This window comes from Amphiprion ocellaris, chromosome 5 (genome assembly GCF_022539595.1).
Source record: "Amphiprion ocellaris isolate individual 3 ecotype Okinawa chromosome 5, ASM2253959v1, whole genome shotgun sequence".
NCBI classification, from domain to species: domain Eukaryota; kingdom Metazoa; phylum Chordata; class Actinopteri; family Pomacentridae; genus Amphiprion; species Amphiprion ocellaris.
Genome location: NC_072770.1, coordinates 13,651,225 through 13,670,258, shown reverse-complemented (window position 1 = coordinate 13,670,258; position 19,034 = coordinate 13,651,225). Strand labels below are relative to the sequence as shown.

General features: G+C 41.0%; 1 protein-coding gene across 8 annotated transcripts in view; it reads right to left on the bottom strand.

Moving 5' to 3' along the window:
* iqsec1b (IQ motif and Sec7 domain ArfGEF 1b) overlaps nucleotides 1-19,034 on the bottom strand; it is a 222,139-nt gene that overhangs the window by 8,408 nt on the left and 194,697 nt on the right. For all 8 annotated transcript variants that reach the window (XM_023278167.2, XM_023278168.3, XM_023278171.3 and 5 more), the window contains 11 exons: nucleotides 13,598-13,877; nucleotides 9,299-10,557; nucleotides 8,570-8,731; nucleotides 7,370-7,492; nucleotides 4,886-5,052; nucleotides 4,262-4,401; nucleotides 3,636-3,665; nucleotides 3,357-3,482; nucleotides 3,161-3,260; nucleotides 1,274-1,435; nucleotides 379-555 (listed from right to left, as the gene is read on the bottom strand). In XM_023278167.2, coding sequence (XP_023133935.2) covers nucleotides 379-555; nucleotides 1,274-1,435; nucleotides 3,161-3,260; nucleotides 3,357-3,482; nucleotides 3,636-3,665; nucleotides 4,262-4,401; nucleotides 4,886-5,052; nucleotides 7,370-7,492; nucleotides 8,570-8,731; nucleotides 9,299-10,557; nucleotides 13,598-13,877 — 2,726 coding nt within the window. The remainder of the gene's footprint in view (nucleotides 1-378; nucleotides 556-1,273; nucleotides 1,436-3,160; nucleotides 3,261-3,356; nucleotides 3,483-3,635; nucleotides 3,666-4,261; nucleotides 4,402-4,885; nucleotides 5,053-7,369; nucleotides 7,493-8,569; nucleotides 8,732-9,298; nucleotides 10,558-13,597; nucleotides 13,878-19,034) is intronic.

Sequence of the window (19,034 nt, the reverse complement as noted above, 5' to 3'; positions counted from 1 at the left end):
ATTCTTCTTACTGCTAAGACGCTCAAATTGATCGCAGTGACCTACATAGTGCCGCCTCTCCTCCCACTGGTGACACAGGATTATTAGTTGATAGTCTCTAGTAAATTACACCTGGGCCCATTAGTAAACACACTCATCTCTATCTCCTCGCTTCACTGGCTCAGAGGCTCTGCGTTGGCAGGCAGTTGCCGTGGCCACCACCCAAATCAGAGCCGCACAGGAGCAGAGACCCGACTTCTTCCAAGTTTCCAAATCAATAAGCATTCAAAAGGAGCAAGTAGTATCATGCCAGCATCCAGCTCGGGTGTACAACCTACTCCGCCTAGCAGAGGGGTGACACTTATGACACTATGTTGCTATGACAACCCCCGACTTTACCTGCATCCGAGAGGTCACGCAAGGAGCTGCTGAGGGCGCTCCTCTTCAGACCTTCACCGATGGCGTAGCTGTCGTCTAGACTCGCTCGGCTCAGGTTACCATTTCCTGTATCCTTCTTTAACCCCGAACTCTGGGACATGCTGGGTCTCACCACGCCCTTCTGTTTTTCTAGCTCAGCTGTGCAGGGAAGACATATACAACATGAATATATGAATAAATACATTTGTTTGCAGTGATATAATACAACACAGGGAATGACAGTGATCATCTTATCATAATGCAGTCTTTTGCTGGGAAACTTTAAGTCCTGGCAGTTATGTGGCTGTTAAAACACTGAAACAGTTTTTAGCCTCCAAACTTCCCAGATCCTAATCCAATCGACTTTCCACACGATGCGCCGGAACAAACCTGATGGAGGTTAGAGAGGTGGATGTAATGTTCCCATGTTGTGGAAATCCAATTTTATTGTCTATTGTGCTTGTTGTACACTTGGAACTGTAAAGTGAAAGCTGTGAAGATAATAGGACCTTTACGTTTGTCATTCCTCCACTTTTGCTAACTGTGCCATTTCACTGCCCACTGCTTCCCGGTGAACCATTCAGAATTAGCAGCTGCCTCTCAGTTTACCAGGTTTGTTTACGTTCTAGAGCTGCTTTTGCAAAACTCTAAAATGTCAACCATGAACAAAGTTGCATAATAATGGTAAAATGAACCATTTTTGCAATATTTTGATCTGAAAAATTTAAATACACTTTCCAAGTACATATGAGACTTCCATTAATTTGCTGGAAAGGGGCACAATATGAAACATTTAATGGTGTGGCTGACAGGTGTATGCTTTTATATTCACTGAAAATTCAATATTTAGAAAAAACAGCATAGTTGTTCTGCTCACATTCTATCCGGTACTTCTCCATTTCTTGGACTTCTGCAATAGATTCTCGCAAATCGTCTGTGAACTTTTTGCGGTCCTGAGGATTGGGTGCATTGAAGTTGATGAGGACTTTGATGTCAGCTCCGGGAATGGCTGAGGTCAGACGAACTCCGTTGGGATAATCTGAAAAGTGACGATGACAATGCTTTAACATACACAATACAGGAACAATGAAATGAATGGAGCCTGTGGCTATTAGGACTGTTTTATACAACAACTGACAGAACTTCTGCAACCATTAAGATGTATGTAAACATCTAACAAAAAGCTTGTTAGATAGTTAAAGAACTGTTCTTCCATAGCTTTCTGACGTCACAAAGGCATCTGTCTTCATAATTTTCCAAAAAATACAATCCGCAAGATGTTTTTTTTTCGCATTTTTCCAAACTACTTCAGTTACATTTTGCATGTAAAAGAAGAGAACTCCCTCATAGTGTCTTTTTACTTACAGTAAACATTGGTGTAAGTATAAAATTTTGTTCCTTTCAATCAGTTCAGTCAATCGATATGAGGTACAGATGCTGGGCACAGCACAGTGTTGGGTTTATCTACCTGTTGACCTATAGATATTCCCTCTTGCATCCCTGTCTACAAGAAATTGTAGGTGTGCATCTTTACAGTCAACATTTTGCATGTACAAATAACAGCAAAACCATGAATGTATGTGCATTAGGGTGATGACTTTTTGACTTTTTTTCTCAAAAATTATTTCCTGTAGCACTAATGAATGAACTTTTGCCTATTAATGATTAAAATGACATTTATTCTGTTGAAATATTGAAAAAGGTCACGCACAAACCACTTTGAAAAAATCACTATTACTATCAATGGGACTAAATTCGTTAAGCCCAAAGAAGCATTCACAAACAGTACCAAATGCACCAACCATAGAAAAGTAAATGATTCAATGCCTTAAAAGATAATCTAAGTGTTGGTAGTTGTTTTGAAGTTGATAAATTCTGGCCAAAAAGCTGATAATTAAAATTTTTAAAATCATTTTGTGCGTGAGGTTTTTTTTTTTATCAAATCACCTTAAAAGTAAGATTTTATCTAATCTTTAATAAAAGTTCATCAAATTATGATACAGGGATATGAGGTTGTAAAAAAGTCATCACCCTAATGTGCATACTTAGTCCCATTTCCAAAACTGACTGCTGTTCTTGCTTCTCTATACAACGGCAGATGTTTTTGTGTGGCCATTCCAAAATAGTACAAATGTGCTCAGCAGTGTTCATCCCAAACTATTTGTTTACATCACAACATGGTATTATAAGCTGTGTTTCCACCACAGGAAACTTCCCTGGGGATTTTCTGAATGGGATATCGACCGGAGCAGCCAAGGTTGGAGTTAAGGTCCAGGGAGGTTGTTTTACCCCTTAAAAAGTCCCTGCTCAGGGGGTTGTACCTTAAGTTTAGGTAGTTCCAAAACTTGAGGTTGAGGAACTTTTAGGACTTTTCACCTTCCTGACCTTCCAAGTTTTCAGCCACCATTTGTACCTTCAATTGCTAACAGTATATTTCATCTTTGTTCACTGCATTTTACCAGAAAAACATGGAACTACAGAGAAAATCCAAAACGAATGATATCCAGGCCTTAACATGAGGGCCCAAAATGCAAAGGTCAGCCTTAAAATTTTATTAAGATTACATAAAAATGTAGTAAAACTGCTTCTAAAAATGTCAGGTGCCTAATTTGTCCTACTTTCATAGGGGTTTAGATCTCAGTGGTAAAACAGATCAAAAAGGTGCTGAAGAAAGCTTTAGTTTCTTGAATTTAGAGTTCTGGGGACTTTTGGTGGAAACAACCTTACTGAATCTTTCATGAATGGCTGCGCAAATGGAACTTACACTGATTCTCGAAGAGCAGCACTTGCATGCCATAAAGGGAGAAGGACTGCCGGAAGCTGTACGTCACAGAGTTCTTCTTCTTCTGGAAAATTTTTGTAACCTATAAAAAAGCATAGCATATACTGTTTATTTAGATTCTTTCGCTGGGGTGCCCAGCTTAGTTCTCAGTGTGCTGGAAGAGAAATATTTGCCGTACCACTAGCAGGTCATTGAAGAGGAAGATCTCCCTTTGGTGCAGGCCCAGCTTTTGCAGTTTGTTGGGGTCGGGCACTTCAAAAAGTCTGCAGTAACAGACGAGTCTCCGGTGGGGTAGAGATAGTACCTGCGCACACGATACAGCGGCATTTCTAAGTCAATGTCTTGTTGCTTCAAACATGTAACTCGATACAATCCACAGTGTCAACAGGTCTTCCATAAAAATATATTCAAATATTCTCAACGCTGGGAAGTAAGTAAGTGAAAAAGTGATACTTACGCAGCCAAGACCATGGTGTAAAGAGCCAATCTAAAGAGAGAGAGATACATGGAAGAGATATTTTTACAGAGATCGGTAGGAACATTTGTGATATACAACAGGAAAGGCGTTGTAAGTAATGTTCAACAAGAAATATGGGCCAGATTTAAAAGGAGGAATCTAGCTTCCATGTGTCCTTCACAGTCCTGATCTTGACATCCTCAAGATCCTTCAGACTTCTGCTGATTTGTGTGTAAATGCAATCAAATGACAAAAGGGAAGGCTTGGGTCTCTTCAAAATGATTGGGTGTTTTCATGGAGCATGTCAGCCAGCACTTTTTAAAATGACAAAAAAAAGCATTGTGGCTTGCAGGGCAGCAGACATGTTACATTCATTTCAGCATGAAGGTCTCCAACCCTGAAGAATTGATGTGTCACACAGAGAAGAAATAAGATTCAGGTAAAGAATGCTGTTTCATTTCTGCTTGTTTTCGAGTTTGTTGCCCACGAATAATCCAGTGCTCTCTGCGGCAGCTCAGAGCTGCATTGGGTAATTTGGTTTGGTCTCAGTTCAGCTCTTGAATGAAGGGGAAGATAAAAGTGGTCACACTCTGCATGCAGAAGCCCAAGGGCAAACTCAAACTCACCGGCTTCTTTCCAACAATCAGTTTCTCCACTTTCTGAACCTGAGACACGTGGTCTTCATTAGTCTTGAGCTCTCGTTTGCGAATCCGTTCATATATCCCTACCAGCATTTCCCGGGGGATGTCCTCCCCATCATCCACTCCTGTCAGAGGATGAGACGAAAAGAGAGAGTGGGAGAAAAAAAGGATTAATGATTAATTCACAGATTTATGACAGCCGATGAACCCCTGAATTTACTTACATACTGCTGTGCTGCACATATATCTCACAAAGCACAAAGAAATGTCCTTCACAGCTCTCTGAGGACAAGTATGTCTCCTGCACTCAATACTGTACTTTAATTACTGACACTCCAATAGGCAGAGAAATTAGTTAGTCATGCCATAAAGCCCTTTGCTAATACCCTCAAAATCTGTTGAGGGCAACTTAAAAAGTGCTTTGCTTCGCCAACAAAGCTTTCTTGGCCATGACTTACTAAATTAATACCTTATTGACACGGCCATTAATCAAAGCAAAATGCATGCACAATACTATATTTGAGGAGAATATTTAACAGTGACGCCTTAACAGAATATTGGTTTTCTGACAGTCAGCTGGATATGGTGCAGGGAGGCAGAACAAAGTACCCCGAAGGTTCTTCACAAAGTCCTCCAGTTTCATCTTCCTCTCAGGCTTGACGTTGGGGCTGTACATGTCTGTGTTGAGGAGGATGATGGCGAAGGCCAGGATGAAGATGGTGTCGGGGTTCCTGAACTGTCGCACCACCCCAGGGTTGCAGATGCAGTAGCGTTGGCTGGAAGAAGAATAGCAGACATCAAAATGAAATCAACAGGCATTATATTTGTGAAGAAGTTGGTCCACATTGAGGAGCCAAAATATTATAAGCACCGCATATTAAAAAAAGAAAAGCTGTTGGTCTTTGGTGTATGGCCAAAACAGATCCATCAAAACCAGGGCTGAACTTAACCACGTCCTCTAAAGGTGCTCTCTGGTATTTGGCACCAGGTTTTACAGCAAATTCTTTAAATCCTGTAAAATGCAAGCTCCACCTGTCACAGTTCAGACTTATCCCGGCACATTCCCTGTCAACTGCTCCAGGTTTGTCCCTCCTTGAATCACTGTTGACAGGTATTCACCACTGCAGACTCCACAATTCATATCATTTTGGAAAGGCGTAGAACCTCAGCCATCTAGTCAAAGCAATTTGATCCTTGTTTAAGTTCCTTGTTCAGGTCTTTACATCTCCCTGTTTCTCACACATCCAACAAGTGGCCTACAAGAATCAACTGTAATTGTAGTCCAGTATACTTCAGATCTTGAGGTGCAGCACCGAATAAAATAGTCTCCGTTCTTTTCTTGATCTTTATATGGTCGTTTGGCTCATGGCTGTATATCCTTCCGGCATTTGTTTGGACTAGTATACTTTGTGGAATAACAAAAAAGAAAAAAATCTTCATTTTTCTGCTGTAACAAAGCCCCCTCAGCTTGGGTGTGAATGTTTATAAATTGACAATGTCAGTATTGATATTTTTATTCCAATGTCAATGAGTAATTACTTCAAAGCTTTTCATTGGCATTTTATATTTGCATTTCTTGTTTGAATATCTTTAAACTGATCCCAGTTGTCTTGTACAGTGCTAAGCCCAGGATGTAGCAATGGTGTCCCTGAAAAATAGCAACAAGGGAGGCAAGCACTATCATTAAAATAGCTAATTTACAGAATAATCCAAGTCTTGTTTCCTGCAACAAACAGGATTTTGAAAGAGGTAACATGCAGATAGCAGAGCGGTAGGAGAAGGCCTCTTAAAATGCACAGCAGAATCGGCAGGCTTATACCTGCAGTCTACTGTTGGTAAATTAGACTACCTTATAATCAACAAATAGTCAACTAGTACATTGTGATTAGCCCCACTTCTAAACACAACTTGTACATTATCCCAACTGCTGTGAGTTTACACAGTTTATTCATTTGGGTATGTGAATGAAAGATGACTACATTCCATACATCCATAATACGGGATGAATCCAGCTCTGCTGATGGTCCAGCAACATCTTGCAGGAACCAATGCCAAATTAGACTTGAAACTGAGGCACTTTCCATGTATACTCCTTTAAAAAACTGAAAGGAGTTTTCTTATGTTTGAAAAAAATCTACAAAAAGCGGTATCATAATGCTCTGGCTTAAGTCAGTTAGTAAACGAGAAAGCATCAGTGTGACAAATTACCTTCAGGGCAAAATAAATCTGCCAGCTTTCCTGTCAGTGATTAGTTCAGTTTCAGGGCAGGGGTATCAGTGTTGTTGATGATATTAATACCGAGCTCTCTGCTATCTGCTTTGTGGTCGTCATATATAGCTAAATGATGCTACATAGCTTCTAGTAAGAGTGAGCCAGTACCAGTGAAGCCTGTCAATGCAGCCTGCAGCCATCAGATAAGCCATTTCTGAGTCATCATAAAGTGAGCTTGTGATCATATCTGGACTGGGCTGCAGGCAACCACCAGATGATCAGTTATCTTTATCTCCCCAGTGAAACAGTGAGTACAGTGTTTACTGAGGCTGAAATGTCCTTGTTCAGTGCTGATCGAAGCGAATTCTCCGTGGGCATGAGAGCACCTTTCTACTGGAGGATTTTGTGAAAGTAAATGAGGCACAAACAACATCCATCAGTTGCCCTGGGGGAGGTTTTCCTCAACTTTTTGAACTAATTTTCTTGAAATTATTTACTGGTCGAACAAAGTCTGGATTTGAAATGGCTTTGCACTGCTCGACTGATCTCGGCTCGTGAGTATTAAATTAAGATAGTGACTTTTCGGTGTCACCTCTGTTTCAGAGGATAATGGTGTTTTTGAAGTGGTGCAAAGCTAGCATGTGTTATCCATTAATCATACGCGCTATATTGGTGGTAAATACTAGACACGGCAATGAGCCCAGTAATGACCATCCTGTCACATAATCAGCTGGTCTAAGCTGATGTACGACCCCATTTGCAAAAACATACTTTTTTTGCTCCTTTCAGCGGACCAGCGGACTTGGGTTATCTAAGCTGTGCGGTTTGGGAAGTGAAGCCCTGTCATGGGTTGTGTCCCCAGCTTTCACAGGAGATTCTCACCTGTAGGCCTCTATCAGCCGCTCGACCTTCTGGGCTTCTCCCTGGACTCTGATGTGTGCCTGGAATTTCCTAAGTGCTTCATCCAGCTCCATGGCTGAGAAATCCATTTCATCCACCACGCAGCTGGTAAAAAGCACATAGGTACACTTGTTTTCACATTCAACATAAGATACATTTTACTTAAAGTACCACTAATAATTGTTTTTGGCCACATGAGGGAAAAACTTCACAAGTGCAGCATCATCTACATTTAATATCACCTTGGTATGTATTTACTGAAAACCTCTGCCTCCTGAGATTACTGAGGGGCTGAACCACTAATGTTCAGTAAATTTACCAAAACAATGAGCTGAAACAATATATGCCAAAAAGCTCTATAGAGCTGATGAGAACTGCAGAGTTGGGTGATATATCTCCCCTTGCATTTTGTGAATATTATGTGATCCATTGTCCATATACAAATGCTTATTTGTGTAGCTTTACTGCAGGGTATCTGCATGAAATTCAATGTTTTTCCTGCTCTCCTGACACTTTTTTTCTAAAAGGCCAGTGAGCATTTCTTTCTCCTCTGAGAAGGAGATTGTGACTCAGCTCACCAGAGCTCTATTACCTTGATATCTCGCATGTCAGGATTTATAGACATTTTCTCAAGGAGCCCTTTAGATATGCTTGTCAAACTGACACCATTGGACCTTTTCTAGCCTTATCCTCCACTGAATCTCAATGGGCTTTGATAGAGCTGGTGTGCGTCAAGTATGAATCAGATAAGTCCGTCCAGCCTAAAGCATAAAGCAGAGGCGCTATTTTAATGATGTAAAGGATCACCCCTTGAAAATACAAGATTTTTACAGCTTCCCTTCCTTATTAAAGAGGACTGGGGAATATAAATAGGATCTGTATGTTTATCTGAACGCCACATCAATTTCCTGAGTGGATTCTATTTCTGTTTATTTCCTGGATGAAACTGAAGTCATTATGTAGTCCTCAGAAACTCCAAAGGCTGCTTGAATGAGGGTAGATTGCAAACTGCCAACCCTATTTGCAACTAAATGATGATTTATATTTACATTCCCGGGAAGCAAGTAACCTCAAATTCTGTGCACTGGCATAGGTGGCAAGTTAAATCAAAAGCCTGAAATAATCTGCCTGCATATGCAAATACACCAAAGAGTACACAGACAGGAAATGCTGCAAACTCACTCAAGGACATCTCGGTTGAACTGTTTCTGTCTGTTCCCCAGGAACTCGCCAATCATCTGCCTACTCAAGCCTTTCCTCTGGAGCAGGAAGTGAGCCACACCCACCGGAGTGTCTGGAACAAAGTTTCGCTCTATCAGATACTGGATGCCTTTTTCTGGTTTCCTAGATACACAGGAAAGAGTAGAGAGACAGAGAGAGAGACAAAAAGGGAAGGAGTGAGGACACAATCCAAATCTGTGATTATTCCACTGCACTTCTGCCCTGGCCAAATGTGTGTCAGATGACGGACAGGATTTAGAGAAGCAGAGGGGGAGCGGGAGCTAGTGAGCCAGGATGTTGATCACAAACGATTAAAAGAAACTTAATAGTCTGCTCCAAAAGAAACCAAATCCACAATCATCTATGATTAAACAGAATCAACCACCCTCAGATGAACCATTCTGCATGAAGTGGAGCAGAATGAGTCCCAGGCTCGTTTGACATCTTAAGTAGAACAGGCAAATATTCATGTTTTAATCAACATCATTGCATATTTAACATATTGGAGCCTTCAACAAAATAACATTTTCTAGACAATGAGTAATGAACTTTATCTAATTTACATAACCTCCTTTATCCTTCCTGTAATATGTGACTGGATCATTTTGAGGCTACAAGGTCCAAGCAATGTATCAGAAAGAGTCTGGCTTTGTGTTTTTTAATGGATCTAGTGGAGTGGAGTGTACATACTTGTTGAAGAGGTTTAGACCAATGCGGTAGTGCCTCTTGCGAATGATGTCATTGCTAAATGCAGGTGAGTCCCAACTGTTGCGAGTTTCTTTGTGGTATGTCTGCTTGCTGAGCGTCTGCTCCCTCAGGCTGTCCCTGGATGAGGACTCGGAGCTGCAGTTGATGGTATCGTTGGAGTTCGATGTGCTGTTGATGCTGTCATTGTCACCGTCAGAGAAATCAGACTCTGACTTGCTCTGTCGGTTTGCTGTACCGTTGATAGCCAGGTGGGCCTCCAGTTGTCGGGGTCGATGGCGGGAGGCATCGTCTTCTCTGGAAGGCCCTCGAGGTGGCAGGCTGTGGCTGATGTGTTTGGGGCTGCTCTGCTGGTTGCTGAGGGCCCGATCGTAGGCGTTCTGTCTCTTCAAAGAGCTGCGGTCAGAACGATCGCTCAGCTCCACAGAGCTGTCGCTGGGAGGCTCTATGGTCAGTAAGGGTAGGTGGTCCACCCGCAAACGCTGGTCTTGGCATTCTAAGGAAGGTGTGCTGCGGCAGCTGGTGTCCGTGTCCCCTTTTTCATCCTTATGAGCCAAGGACCAGTAATCCTGGGAGGAGTTGAGGGAACGTTGGCGCAAGTCTGATTCTGTGCTGGAGGGTCGATCTACAGACTGAGACAGAGGCAGAGGGGGTGACAGCTCTTCCTCGTCAATGTAAAGGGTGACATCGCTGTAAGATGCCGTCATCTCGTCCAGTTTGCGGTGTTCTGAGGTGTGTGAGGGTTTCACCTGACAGCTGACCTCCCTGTTCATGTCCTGGAGGCTTCTTCCTGGCTCTGACTGACTGTCTTCACCATGTAGGCTGCGGCAGTTTAGAGCATCATCAATGGACTCAGCTAGAGATTTGACCTGCCTGGAAAAGGCATCTTCGAGTTCCGTGATGGCGTCTGTGAAGTCACTCTGTGCTGTAGGGGTCTTGGCTTGCACACCCATCTCTCCACTATGCTCTGACTGCACCAATGCACCGATCTTGGTGCCGTCATCTGTTAGCGACACCTGCTTTCCCTCGAAGTAGGAGCTGTGGACTTTTTCAGGTCCTTCAAAGGAAAACTGCATTCTCATATTGGATAGGACAATTCGTCTGGACATGCGGTTCTCAGACATAGAACTTCTCAGACGCTCAAAATTCTTGTTCATCTGGTACTGGCGGAAGGCTGTCTGGATGGTGCGGGCAGCATGCCGGGTTATGAAACGCCCACCATATTTGCGCTCTAGCATCTCCACCTGCAAGAGAACAAGGGAAAGTTGGCGTTAGCCATGAAAATGCTCCCTGTAATGGGATGATTGGTGGCTGTGAATAAATAGAATCAAGGACAAAGACAGTGATCATATAGTATGACAGATTCTGTATTTGGTTTATGAAATGTATGTGTACGTACACCTTGTAATCTTTAAAGGCAGCTGCAAAACTGAATAACAACTGAACAAAAACTGAGTAACAGCTGATTCCTGAACATTCTGGAAATAGTAATTTGTCAAAAACCTGTGTTGTTACTAAGAAAACTCAGCTGTCATCAATCAATTCAAGTAAAGAAATTTTGACTCACATTATACCTACAGCATGTGAACCTCAACAATTCAGCAATTGTATTCTGCATGCTAATGTTAACTGGCTGATGTGATATACGGCTGTGGTTGGAGGTTTACATACACTCATAACAATGGATAAATATCTGACCAGAAATTTTCCAGAAGTGTGTTGATGACTACCAAATGAATGGTCAAGATGAAACTTGCCTGAGCTCCAAATATTAGGTGTATGTATAATTTTGACCCTTTTTTCAGAAAACTCAAAATTAAAACTTTGGCTCCCAAATGTTGGTTTTCTTTTCTATTAAAGACGTAAGTGATGTACAATTATTCTTAGCCAGGAGAACAGTAAAGAAATCAATGAAAGCCCAACATTGCCATGACATTTGAGCCTGTGGTGACTGCATGTAAACTTCCAGCCACAACTGTACCTATAATTAGGACGGTGTCCAGTGCTGCATTACATTAGCCCACTCTCCTAACCCTGTACATTTTACACACTGACCTAGTTATCCACCTATGGACCTGCAGTGTAAAATGACACTAATCATGTGTCGTGCTGTATGTGAGGGCCATGAAGGCAAGTGAACTCAAACTTGCCACAAGGAACATGACAGTTAGTTTCAGTATAACAGGCTACAACTGCCACTGCTTAACAAGAGGTTCCAGTGTCCTTCCCACACAGATGTAGCTGCATGGCCAAGAGGCCAAATTAGACTACTTTTGTTTAATTGCTGTGAGGAGGTTCAGCCGGACAGCAACGAGTGGGAGGCAATATATAGTAATAACCCTCACTGAATGTATGTATGATGAAGGTGCAATAAATATGTTTCACTATTCATTGGCAATTTATTAAATTGACAGTTTAATGTCATATCTAATAAATAACACAGGAGGGCATTTTGTTTCATTTGAGCAGTTATACTTTATGCGACAGGCACTGCATTGCCAGTAATCCTGCGCTTGAGGTCCTCGTGGATCCATTTGGTTCCAAGTAGGTCCCATTGTTTTCCCTTGGATCTGTGTGTCGACACATGTAATACCTAAATAGAACCAAGCAGACGTACTTTCAGCTCTGACTATACAGTGGGTGTGTTTGGGTTGACCACATTTTGGAGCAAGTCTAATTACTGTCAGGCCTGTTTGGACTGAGTTCAACTGTCCATTTTGGATCCACAAGAAACTTTCCTCTGTAGCTCCCATAAAAATACATGTCATAACTGGGTAACACGGAGCAACACACCCAAACAAAGTTATTATCTAACTGTAGGCCAAATTAGAGGCTGATTTATTGCTAGCTATGTGGTAAAGCAACTGATATTTTCCCACTAGATCCAGGTAGGATGTGCACTTGAGCAAAGACAAAAGAAACTTAAAATTCAGGACATCAGAAACACAAAACAGACATGCTGCCTCTTAGTAGCGGGGAGTTTAATTCATATTTTGAGCACACTTTGAATTAATAAAGTTTGAAATAAGACTGACCACATCACTGGGTTTTTTCCACCAGCAGTCCAGTAGATTTTCATAACACACAGGGACCGAATACTTTACAGTTTAACACTTAAATGCCGAGTTACATAACACTATATAGTTCCCATTACTCATCTGTGACATAGTTTGCACCATTTGACCTCAACATGTAACACTGTTGGTATGATGTAAACCAAACATTGTGTATTTGCATTACGATATCTTGGGTCAGACAGCTATTACATCTAATTCAGCTCAGTTCAGTTTTATTTATATAGTGCCAATTCGTAACATATGTCATTTTAAGGCACATCACATCTTAGAATCAAGACTGTCGTTACAAAATTATACAGAAAAATCCAACAAATACAGTGTTTCTACTGGATTCCCTTTATGCACTTCGCAACATTTAGTGAAAGTCTGTGAAGCTACATTTCACTATGTAGCTCTATTTTGTATGGAAGGAGCAAATATATGTTCGCTGTTCTCAGAATGTGTCAGTAGGAACAACTAGCCGGAGAATCATAAACTGGATCATCTGAAAAACAAAATGGATTCAATGATTTGTTGGGTTTCTTGTATATAATTTTCTAGGATATTATCCAAATTTCTTCAATTAGTCAGGTTATTTGTTTGAGTTTCTAACATTGCAATTTTTTAACTTTAGTATTAAATTTAGTCACTTAAGTTTATATTATATGATTTTGTATTTTTTTTTAGCTGTAATAATAACATTACTCCAGCAAATATCCCTTCATGAACGACACTGGAGGGTTTTAATCTTAATGTTTTGCTTGTTAGGTTTGCAACACCAATCTTATTTCATTACTGGAAAACTCTTTAGCCCAGTGACTGCTGTTTTATATGTGCTATATAAATAACAGTAATTTAAATATGGCCCTGGCAATGTGGTCAGTATATTAGGTTGGGTCTGAATGATGATTCAATGATCCTTTATCAATACTGATTTATCATTTCACATAATGCTCGTCAAAACTAAAGCAGCGTAAGCTGATTTTTGTTGTTTTGTTTGGGGCAGTTATAAACACAGTTAGATAAATTGAGGTCCAACATGTTAGCAAAAAGCCACCTACAGTAATTCAAGATTTACATTATATCACATGTAATTCTGAGTACATGTTCTATATATTCTATATCATAATATACAGTATATCTACTAAGAATATGTTTTAAGTGACACTGTTTCAAGCATATTCCCGAGTGTGAACAAACTGGGCTTTGTGTATCTGACCCCTCTCACCTGCTTGTCCTGTAGGTCAGATGAGAGCTCATAGCTCTCCGACAGCGAGCGGGATCGCTTGATGGCCTCCTCCTCTGCCTGCTTGCGGAGGATGGACTGGGAGTGCTGGAGCTTAGGCCGGCGGGGCCGCAGGTGCCCAGGCAGCAGGATGTGTCCGTAGAGCTGGCTGTCCAGGTGGTCGGGACCGAGCCCGCCGCTGTGGGTCACTGGGACGCAACTGTAGCCGCCGCTGGGGTCCACAGAGGCTCCCACCTCACCGCCCGGAGCATCACCTTCCACACTGCAGCACACAGACACACACAGAGCACACCCACTTAGTCTGCTGAGTCATTTTCCTGAGAGCAAAGAGCACGTGACAGATGGAAAACAAATGAACTTTGATACTGCTGGCAGGGTATAAATATGAGTGAGAGAATTTATAGAAGCGGTCTGAATGCTGCCTGACATTCCTTTAACAATGCAGAAACTTCCTCATGTCAACCGAAACAGCCACAAGACTGAAGCACTATGCCTCGAAAAGAGGAAATGAAAAGCCTATGAATTAATTATGACTATTAAAGAACCACTTGAAGTTCAACAAACACTGAAATCACCACATAATCAAAACCTCAATCTTCCTGCGAAAGCAAAGTGACACAATGTCAGGGCTGATTAAAGTGCGTGAAGCAGCGCCTTGAATATTAAGATTAATACGGATCTTTATGTACTCACAGCAGTACAAACACCAGCCTGGACAGCTGATTGGATAAACTCCCAGTGTTGAGCAACCACCGGCCATACCAGCAGCTAAACCACACATCTCTTTACTTTCTCCACACCTCTGACACTGCTGTGATTTGCTGACAGGCCTAAAGCAGCCTGTGTTTTGGTACAAGGAGACAGCTACGTATAGAATCAAAGCTGTTCCACTGAAAGAAGAAGAGGAAGAAGAAGACAGGAACCTGATCAGAATGCTTTCTGAATATGTGAAATAACAAGCTGTCCCTCTCCAGAGATGGACGCTTTGATTTTAAGAGTTAAGCCTTTTTTCTTTGTACAGAGGCAGAGCTGGATGCTAATATAAGCAGATTAAGTACATATTATTCTGCCATAGATATTTCAGGGAATTCTATAAATTAGAAGCCAGTTCAGCAGAGAGGAAATGCTGACACGAGAACAAAGATTACATCTAAATATGTCTGAGATCAAAGTGAAAAAGAAAAAAAAAATCATATACAGGCACTCAAGATATACAGTCTTGGCTCTAAGTCATGTATTAAAATGTTCAGATTCTTCTTCCAAACATCCAGAATACCATGTATAGGTGTTACAGGGAGCATACAAACTCCACTGCATAATAGATATAATTATCACTGTAATGATCGCCTTCAGGTTTTGATCTTAAACAAGCAAACAATTAAATATAGCAAAACGCCTAAAAATACAGCGACTGGCCTTAAGCTTGAGTATCTCAATCCACTTCTTTCTTGCAACTGCAGGCGGAAAACAAAGGAGGGTTGCAAATGGACAGTTGCCAGTAGCAGCATGTGTAATCATTAGTGGGATGGCAAACATCACTGCGCATATGTAGATTCTTCATGGTTTAGTGTCAAACAGCACAACAGTTTACAATGTCACAGTCACAAAACCATAAATCCATGTCGCAGGGCGCTGGCCAATTGCTGCCTGTATACCATGTGACCTTGTATCAGCAGCGCAGTCAATAAGCCAGAGAGAAAAATGCCTCCAATTCATCAAGCTAAAGAAGTGAGGTGACACTATTATGTGGTCATGAGGCCAGACTTTAAAAACAAATTTCCTTTCCTTCACCTTTTCTACCTTAAAGCAACTCGGTATTATATTTTTCAGCAAGATACAATCAATATCATTTAATTTTGTTTGTCATCAATATGACGAACGAAGCGGAAAGGCTCAGAAAAGGACATCCATCCAGAAACCATCTATCACCGTATAACCTTGTCAAATCCCCAAACCTCTGTGGGAGATTGTGTCAAGGTTAGATAATAAAGGCTAAAATAAAAAGCTTTAACAGGACAGAGATTTGACATCCAGAAGAGGCTCAGAGCAGCAAACTAATGATGCCTGTCATTGTCCTTACAAATCAGAGTGCCGGAAACTGAGAGTCAAAGCAGCATATGGGGAGTTCCATTGAAGAATAGGAAGTATCAAAGCAAAAACTGCTACAGATTAGGACAGCGGTTCCTTATTTGGGGTTTTTCTGCTCTTCATAGTAGGAGATTTTTGCCTGATTTTTCTCAAAGCTTTATTTTCAGATGCCAAAAATGTTGGCAACTACAGCAACAGTCTCTCTCTAGTGTCAGTGAAAACCACCACCTGCCACTTTATAAAAACAATTACAGCAATGAACCTTTGTTCAAATGCCAAAAATGAACAAATTTTAAAATAACTTGACAAGACCAGCAAGTAGTTGTGTGAATTATGGCAGTGAGTCAAGAGGAAAGGCAGAAGTAGACACTCTTAAAGCGCTGCCAAGTGTCTTTAAGGAGTAGTTCAACATTTTGGGGACATACTCCCAAAATTACTTTGTTTCCAAGAGTTCGATAAGATGACAGTGGACTTGGTTCTATCCAATACAGTGGATACAATGGCCTGTTCAATTACATGGAATCTAATTTGATGTAAACATTGAAAAATGTACAGAACTTTTGGCCCACAAGCTGCATTTGCATGATTTTAAGTTGTCTATCAGAAAGGATGAGTAGAAAAATGTGGAAAACACTGTGGTTGCCTGAGGTGGAAAAGGGCACAAAACAATAAAGCAAAATGTGACAAAGTGCAAATACATTTTGAAATGTACGATGCTTGGGACAAAAAATATATAGCAGGAGACAAAAGCACCAGATCTGGAGGGAATGATGAGGAAACTGTAACTTTGCTCAAAACCATCATACATTCTTTTTTTTACTGATGTTTGACTGGAGCTCTTCCTCACATTCTCTTATTGCACCTTCTTCTTCTGCAATGGTTTAATGGCATCCAGCTAGAGAATTGGCACCACAGCTGCAGTTTCATACAGTATGCATAAAATTGGGCCACACCATCGCCTCATAATATTTTGACCGTTGCAGTCTTTAATGCAAAATGCATTATCTGTCTGTGCGTTGTCTGTGGCTTGGCCTTATTTATACTTATGCAAGACACACATGTGACATGTGACATAACCGCAAAGGATTGTGGAAGGACCAGAAAAGCATGCTGGGTTGCATACTGTAAAATGCAACCAGCTGTAGTAGGCCATCTTGGTATTTTTAGCACACTGCATTTGACATTCAGTTGCGACATCCTAGGTCTTTTTCTGGCATACTACATAGTATGGAGGTATAGATATTAGAGCACACCCAATGTGTAATGCTAGTGGATGGAAACAGGCCTTCAGTCATGTATTCCTTAGCTGATTTTCTCAAACTTTGGTTCAAATTTTCTTTGCATTGGGATGGATACTTTGCTACTCATGTTTCTGCATGCAAGTATGAATCTCGAACCAGTAGGAGATGAGTGTATTCAGGATGGAAATCATGGTAAAACCACAAACACTTACATTTACAATTAATTAATGACCTTTAAAAGTGAGGGCAGGCAGATAATTAAATACTAGAGAGTCCTAAGCTAATCTTTCCACTGTAATTTCAATCTGTAAGTGAAGCTCCATACTGTATGTTGAGTAGAAAGCATGTGAATTGGATTTTTGATACTCTTTGTCTACTGCTTCCTACTAGAAGTCCAAACTTCCTTTCCTCAAGCTTAACCAAGTAGGTTTTGTGCCTTGAAGTAGCAATAGCTTAGCCATGATATTGTCAGATTAATTGTTTTGTAATATACTTCAACAGATGACTTTCAATATTGTTTATTTTGGAGGATTCGTTGCCTTTGAGCCAACCCACAGTGTGGTAGGCTGATGGTCCTCCGTCACTGGATAACATCTTTCATTACAGAAAATGTCCTCTTTCCTCAAGCTGGACACTCAATGCTCATTATAAAAACCCCTTCTGCATCTTTATTCTGCTCCCCACGCATCCTCAACACATTTTTAATTTCAAAAGGAACTAATCTAATCAGACAGAGAGAGTCCTTTAATTAGACTGAAGGGTGGGCCATAATACGTCTGCTCCAACCGAGGATGTTTAATTGGAAATGTCCATTTGTTTAGATGGAAGAGGAGCTTAGCATGCTTAAAACGTGGCACTCAGCTCGAAGCGAGAGTATAGACGGAGGCCTCGACAAACTCGGACTGAAAGTATAATAACACTTAAGGCATGTTTATGTCTTCGGTTAGCCAGTTATATTGCATTAGAGTTACTGAACAAGAGGTTCTGTGCTTAGTTCCATGTAATAATAGTGATAAAAGAAGCTCCAACAAAACAAACGAGTGACTAAAGACAAATAATGTTGTTATGAAACTCATTTTTTCAACTAAACCAATGTATTCAGCATATTTCATTAAGGTGGGCCACTTCTACCTACAGCACTTTGGTGAAAAAAGGTTTTATGTAAACAAGAAAATGGGACTTTAGCTTGTGTCATAGCGACAAATATATTAGCTGGAGGGCCTTGTTTGGCCCATGAACCACTATGCCTCCCACTGCCAGACATCATTTAGAAGGTTGGACTGCAAACATGAATTACTCTGGATTTTTGGGGGGATTACAAGCCAAGCAATTTATTTATTTTTTCCAAAAATGCTTGCAATTGGGTTTATGCCAAGACCATAGAGTTGCTGTCACTTCATGCCGAGGATGAGATAACCAGGATAAAAGGGATCCTAAGGTTTTATGCATAATACACAATACACTGCTTGACAAAGTCAACATGTTACATAAGGGGCTTTCTAGGCTTTTCTGTTTTGTCTACAGTCTGATCACCAGCACCATTGTTGGTAACCAGGGTGATTTGGAAACACCAGGGAAAAAAAGGTCAAAATTAAGAAATACAGAGTTTTAAACAATCTGTCAAGTTGTACAAACCTCATCCCATGATGCCACACCAAAGTATTTCTCATTAGACCTTCCTTGTCTTGTGAATAGCCACTTCTTCTCCAACTCCAGGCTTTCCGTTCTAAAATTGCAGCCTCCCAGCCCAAACTGACATTACTTAAGCGACACTCAAGTCATTTTCTCAGACATGACAAAACTCCTCCAGAGCTCCAGAAGACATTATGCAACTATTTTCACAAAATCAAACATTAACCTCTCCCTGGCATTTAGAGGCAAGTGGTTTTAAGAAGTCTTCAGACTGGTATCAGCATATGTCTATAACTATTCAGCTATATATAGGATGTGCATCTGACCTTCCCTCTTGTTTCCTTACTGCCACCTTTCCAACTCAAAGAAGCGCTGCAGTGCCCCATGACACTGCATAAATTGCCGGCTGATAGAATTTTAATGATGTGTTTGTATTGGGAGCTGCTGTGGTGGATCCA